At 36.4% G+C, this 5,251-nt stretch overlaps 1 protein-coding gene across 2 annotated transcripts; it reads right to left on the bottom strand.

The window, feature by feature from the left end:
* Window positions 1–275: 275 nt before the first annotated feature.
* LOC113282400 (protein farnesyltransferase subunit beta-like) lies at window positions 276–5,015 on the bottom strand. Of its 2 annotated transcripts, none has more exons than XM_026531390.1 (14): window positions 4,858–5,015; window positions 4,672–4,758; window positions 4,476–4,581; window positions 3,421–3,456; window positions 2,962–3,044; window positions 2,816–2,869; window positions 2,625–2,676; window positions 2,447–2,511; window positions 2,285–2,337; window positions 2,041–2,129; window positions 1,489–1,575; window positions 1,254–1,413; window positions 1,010–1,113; window positions 276–596 (listed from the first exon to the last, which is right to left on the bottom strand). In XM_026531390.1, the coding sequence occupies exons 1-14, from the start codon at window positions 4,971–4,973 to the stop codon at window positions 357–359; spliced, it is 1,332 nt and encodes a 443-aa protein (XP_026387175.1). In that variant the 5' UTR covers window positions 4,974–5,015; the 3' UTR covers window positions 276–356. The 2 variants fall into 2 exon arrangements, with proteins under 2 accessions (XP_026387175.1, XP_026387176.1); XM_026531391.1 differs by having other exon boundaries at window positions 2,041–2,113; window positions 2,281–2,337.
* Window positions 5,016–5,251: the final 236 nt, after the last annotated feature.

A 5,251-nucleotide genomic window follows, 5' to 3' on the forward strand; every position in this document is an offset into this window, starting at 1 on the left:
AGGTCTAAGTCAGATCTGACTTAAAATAAAAAAACAAATGGGTTGACGTCTGACTCGAGCCGAGTCAGACTCAGATGGCAAGTCAGCAAAAAAACAAACACACTCTTCGTTTGAGGAAAGATTCGGCTTATCCTGGTCATAGAATATAACAGTTCTAAGACAGTCTTTTGTTCCAATTTTTTTTATCTTCTAATAATGATTTTTTAAAAATGGCCCCAAAAGAGAGAAGATGATAAATCTCTCTTAAAACAGCCTTAAGTACCTACAGAACAAAATGCAACCAAGGAGAACTATAATAAACCTGACTGCAATTATACACATATCTGTATCCACTTCACCAAGCTGTTTACAAGATATTAGTAAGAAACAGAAAAAAAATCATTAGCCTGACGATACTTATCTATTACAATGTTGAAAAGTGGTTGGATGGGCTCCAATAGGTTGGTATAAGGACCAGAAATAGCAGGCGGCAAGGGTTGAGATTTGGCAGTCTTTGACCAGCTATGCTGACAAACAGAGAGGCCGCTGAGGCAATAACACGTGTGGTAGTAATCTCGATGCTTTCCAGGTTTATCCTTGAACCCTCCATGTGGATCCTGCAACAGCCAGTGATGGAAATTATTAGATGCACATTAAGACTCAAAAGACCATTCAGCAACAGATTCATGTTTCCCAAACTTGTCTGACCATAGCTAAGAAGTAATTCACTTCACAGAATACTGTAGCAACCTAATTCCTAGGTAAGTAAATATGTAAAATTAATTGCAGTTTTCTCCATCAGACGGTCGACTTTTTTCTTAGCAGTAAATAGCACCGTAGACCTATGTTGTATTAGGCGCTAAGCGAGACGAGGCGCCAAGCCATTCGCCTAGGCGCCCGAGGAAAAATTAGAAAACACAAAAATCAGTCACACTTTGGCGCCTTGGGCGCTTAATTGCCTAGGCGCGCCCCTTGGGATCATTCTCTATTGTCACACACCAGCACCCTACTAGAGTTTCAGACATGATACCTGAGAACATAAAAGTAAGTATCGCTGCAGACCAATGGTGTCGAAGAAAGGATCTGCTTCTGCAGATCTATTCAGAAATGATAACCCAGCATCTGAAAGATTGCCTGCATAAAATAGTCATGGTGATCCAAATGAAAAACAAAAGAAATTTGAAACAGAAACACAATGCACAGATCCTAGAGTATCCCGTCACATGTGATCTCACGCATTACTAGGTCATGTTTAAAATGAGGACTCCCCTTACCTTGAGCAGGACTTCCAGCTGACGCGCTTCCTCCTCCAGACTCAAATTTGACAGAAGCTTTTGTTCTCCCTGTGGTTTGTTCTCCTTCTCCAATGAATGAAGACCTCATTTGAGCATCAATACGAGAAGATAATCTTTGAAGTAAGGCCATTGCACCCCCCTGATTTATTACTTTATATATTAGATCACAATTCAGAGAATCAAAAGAAAAACACGTTCATATTCAAGAACACACCTGCCAAAACGAATAACAACCGTCGACTAATTTGTTTGTTCTACCTTGAAATCCACTTTCAACCCCTTGACGAAATGCCATCCAGTCCTACATTTGAGCAGAAAAGTTACAAATACAAACATAACATGAAGTTATTACACATTGAAGACAATGTGACTTGGTTGATCTCCTGGATTATGACTTGCAGAGTTAACTTTGAAACAAGTAATATATTGCCATAATTATTTTTTATTGAAAACAGTAGTGCAGGCTTAAAATATGCGTTGCATGAAGTTAGAGAACCATGTAATGTCATTTCTCAGTAGCATGAAGACCTTCGTAGGTCCAAGGAAATACTAGGTGGAGGTTGTCAGTTCAGTTAGGTTTTCTAAGATTCCAATACTACCATCTCAAAGTTGAGGTGCTAGTGGATATATGGAAGAACGCACAAGATTTTACACTGAAATGGTATTACATTACCTAATCAACGCACAAGATAACAAAAACACAAAACAAAACAAAAATAAGAAGAAGAAAGAAGGGAAAAAAAATATTTAGAAACTTATTACTCACAATTAGACTAAGCAAGTCCAACCGATCCACTTCATTAATCAAAATCATCGTCGCCAACCCACAAAAGGTGTACCTATTGCAACAAGAAACTGACGTTTTAAGAATTTAGTAGAAAGATGAGGTGCAGTTTTGAATGAAACCAAAGTTCTTTACACAGAAAGGCAACTTCTTCTGACATAAAAACATTTTAACAAATTATAGATACAAAAGGAAGTTTGAAGCAGAATTTCTGAAACGTACCCACCATGAGCTTCAGTGCCAGGCTCCCCAGCAATACCACCTTCATAAGTCTGACAGCTGAAGAGAAGATGGGACAGAGAAAAAGTAATAAGCAAGAAGGAGAGAAATTCAAGTACAGAGTGCACGAAACAAATTGCAACACAGAGTATTGGTAGTCGGCAACCACCTTAGAATGTAATTTCCGACGTTTTCAGTTAGCTCCTCATCCAAAATGTTTAATATACTTGCTACCTGATAGAGATTGAAAAGAAAAGAAGGGATCCTTGTCAAGATACTGTAAAAGTAAAAGGAAAAAAGATACAAAAAAGGTTAAGGGAGAGGTAGCTGGAAGCAAGAATACTTACAGAAATGGCAGTATAACAAGCCCTAACATCAATTTCACCGGCATCGTGCATTCTGAGGGGAGAAATAAACTTAATATAGGATATTTGGCTCATAATGTCTCAAATACTTGAGATAAATGCCAGAGGTCTTGTGCTTGCAATTACAGTTGTTTTGTAGAATGAAAAGTCTTACCGGAAAACATGACACATACCTAAATCCACCAGATGAAACTTTCATCCTCAGCAGGAAGTTGTGCAGTTTATGTCTAAATATTCAAGGTACAACAATATCAGGATATATAGCAGAAGTATCACAAAGCAAAAAAATCTGAAAGCTCAACTTAGTAAGAAAATGCACCTATTAATAGATGATAGTGCCTTATCGCCACCCAGAGTAATCAGTGAATTTACCGCAGCATAAGTTGTTGCTAGATGGGGCAGCTGAGCATAAGATGCATATGAGTTAATCGTCGAAAGGAAATATAAAAATACGTGATAGCAAAAAATATTACACGGAACATAAACTCCGACCAAACTACTACACCACGAAAACAATTCACAACTGCTCTGCGAAAATGGTAATGCAATTAATTTCAAAGAGAATGTATTCTCTATGTAAATGAATCAGCACCATGACCTTGAGAGGAGATACAAAAATTAACAAGTCTTGTACCATCCAAAAATGAAAAATAGCATGTGCAGTTACAGGTAGATTTAACTGTGTATAACAAACGCAGCGGATCTGTGGAACCAATAATGAACAAGCATGCATGGGATTAGAAAAAGAGTATCTTGTAAATGAGAAGAATGTACTTGCCTGCCCAGGTCCACCACCATAGCCACCATCAGGGTCCTATATGAATTCGATAAAATTCTAAGTTAACTTGTTGGCAGATTATGAGTTTTACATGCAAGTATCAGAACAACAGCAAAGAAATTGTCATCGTGAGTATTTTCAAAGAAAAAAGGGGCTAATTGCAAAATACAATTGTTACCAAATGAAACTACTACGAGCTTAGACAACTAGGTTTATGAGTGCCAGCAAAAAACAATCTGATAGCTTTGAATACTTGAAAACCAATTCCACAGAGGGGCCTCTGGGGTCACTGAGAATTTGTAAGAAAAATAGATTATAATTTATACTTATCAAGATTCTTTGATTATCAATCAAACTCACCAGAAACTTGATCCTTATCCAATTTATAAGGCACCAAAAACAAATACAATTGTACAAATGAACTTTGAATTGGTATATCTAGATATTACCTATAAAAAAAAAAGGATTCTCATAGGATCACAATTCTCTAACTGGGTTTACAGGAAAACAAATTCGTATCTGGTCTCAGATTTAGGATATTTGCTTTAGAGTTTTTCATTTTTGTGAGGGAGCTACTTTAAACTCTTCTTCTGCTTAGCTATCTCCGTGCTCTTCAAAAATGGTTTATCAATTATGTGTCCATCGAATACGATGAACTGTTGGCTTATTTCTTAGCATTTTACAGGTTGTGCCAGATTTTACTGGTTATGTTGTCTTATCAATTATAAAAGCAAATTTGCTCTACTGCTAAAATTGCTTTTGTAATCGTTACATTTTTGTTACGATTTCTCCGAAGAATTTGTAAAAGTGCCCCAGTGAGATAAAGTTCAAGTTTCGTCCTTGTTCTATCAAACTACTTACCGAAACATTGTTTTGCATCAGTAAACTAGCAAAGAATGTTATTTGTAATCAGGCAGTCTATAGAAAGTTTGAAACTAAGCTAAAACATATTCTCGTACTTTCTTATTTTGTGGGTTGCAAAATTACTTCAACACAATAACAGGAAACTCCTCGAAACCCAAGCTAATGTAAGCAACAAGAAATGGATTTCGAACCTGACAACGACTTAGAAAATCAATAGCATTATCCTCCAGATCACAATCCACAGACTCTCCCAGTAAAGCAATTGAATGAAGTATCCAATAACATAGCCAAGGTCGACTAGAACAAAAAAAAAATTATTATTATTATTTAATATTATTTACATGTCAACCTAAATCAATAACTGAAACAAGAACAAGAATATCTTACTTAGCATCTAAACAACAGAACCCAGGTCCAAGATGTTCGAGACCTTTAGTTAAATACTCAATATGATTATAACGCTGAAGTGTTAACCTGTAATAGAAAACAAACCCAAATTATACATCTAATGAATTGAATCACAATTATTTTCTAACAAAATTAGGAAAACCTAATAAGTAATTTGAGCTTTACCATTGGTTTTGCACATGATTAGGAGCTGAATCAAAGTGCTTGTACGCATAAGAAACTTCAGTTTGCACCTTCAATTGTTCAGATTGTGATAGAGTTTGTTTCTTTGATTCTTCCATTCAGAAACTGAAGTAAGATTTTCAGAAAACTCGTCTTTTTCCATCTCCTAGAACAATTGTTCTTTTTGTTCTTTTTACACGAATCCTATTATTGGGGCTCCAACGGGTTTGAGGGCTTACAATCGGGTTATTGGGCCGACTGACCGAGAGAGAGGACCTTAAAAAAAAACAAAAAAAAAAGCCTATTACTGGGACGTCACATTCCATTAGAAGGGCGTCACCTAATAAGATAAAAACGGGTCACCCATAAGTAATATCAAAAACCCCTTATCTCAAAT

Source organism: Papaver somniferum, chromosome 5, assembly GCF_003573695.1.
Source record: "Papaver somniferum cultivar HN1 chromosome 5, ASM357369v1, whole genome shotgun sequence".
Classification (NCBI taxonomy): Eukaryota; Viridiplantae; Streptophyta; class Magnoliopsida; order Ranunculales; family Papaveraceae; genus Papaver; species Papaver somniferum.

Bases quoted from the DNA above. Each gene is read 5' to 3' on its own strand.
- LOC113282400 (XM_026531390.1), bottom strand. From the start codon at position 4,973: ATGGAAGAATCAAAGAAACAAACTCTATCACAATCTGAACAATTGAAG. The intron at 4,759-4,857 runs GTAAAGCTCAAA...TTTCTATTACAG, and splicing joins AATCATGTGCAAAACCAATG to GTTAACACTTCAGCGTTATA. The intron at 2,870-2,961 runs GTGCATTTTCTT...TTGAATATTTAG, and splicing joins GCACTATCATCTATTAATAG to ACATAAACTGCACAACTTCC.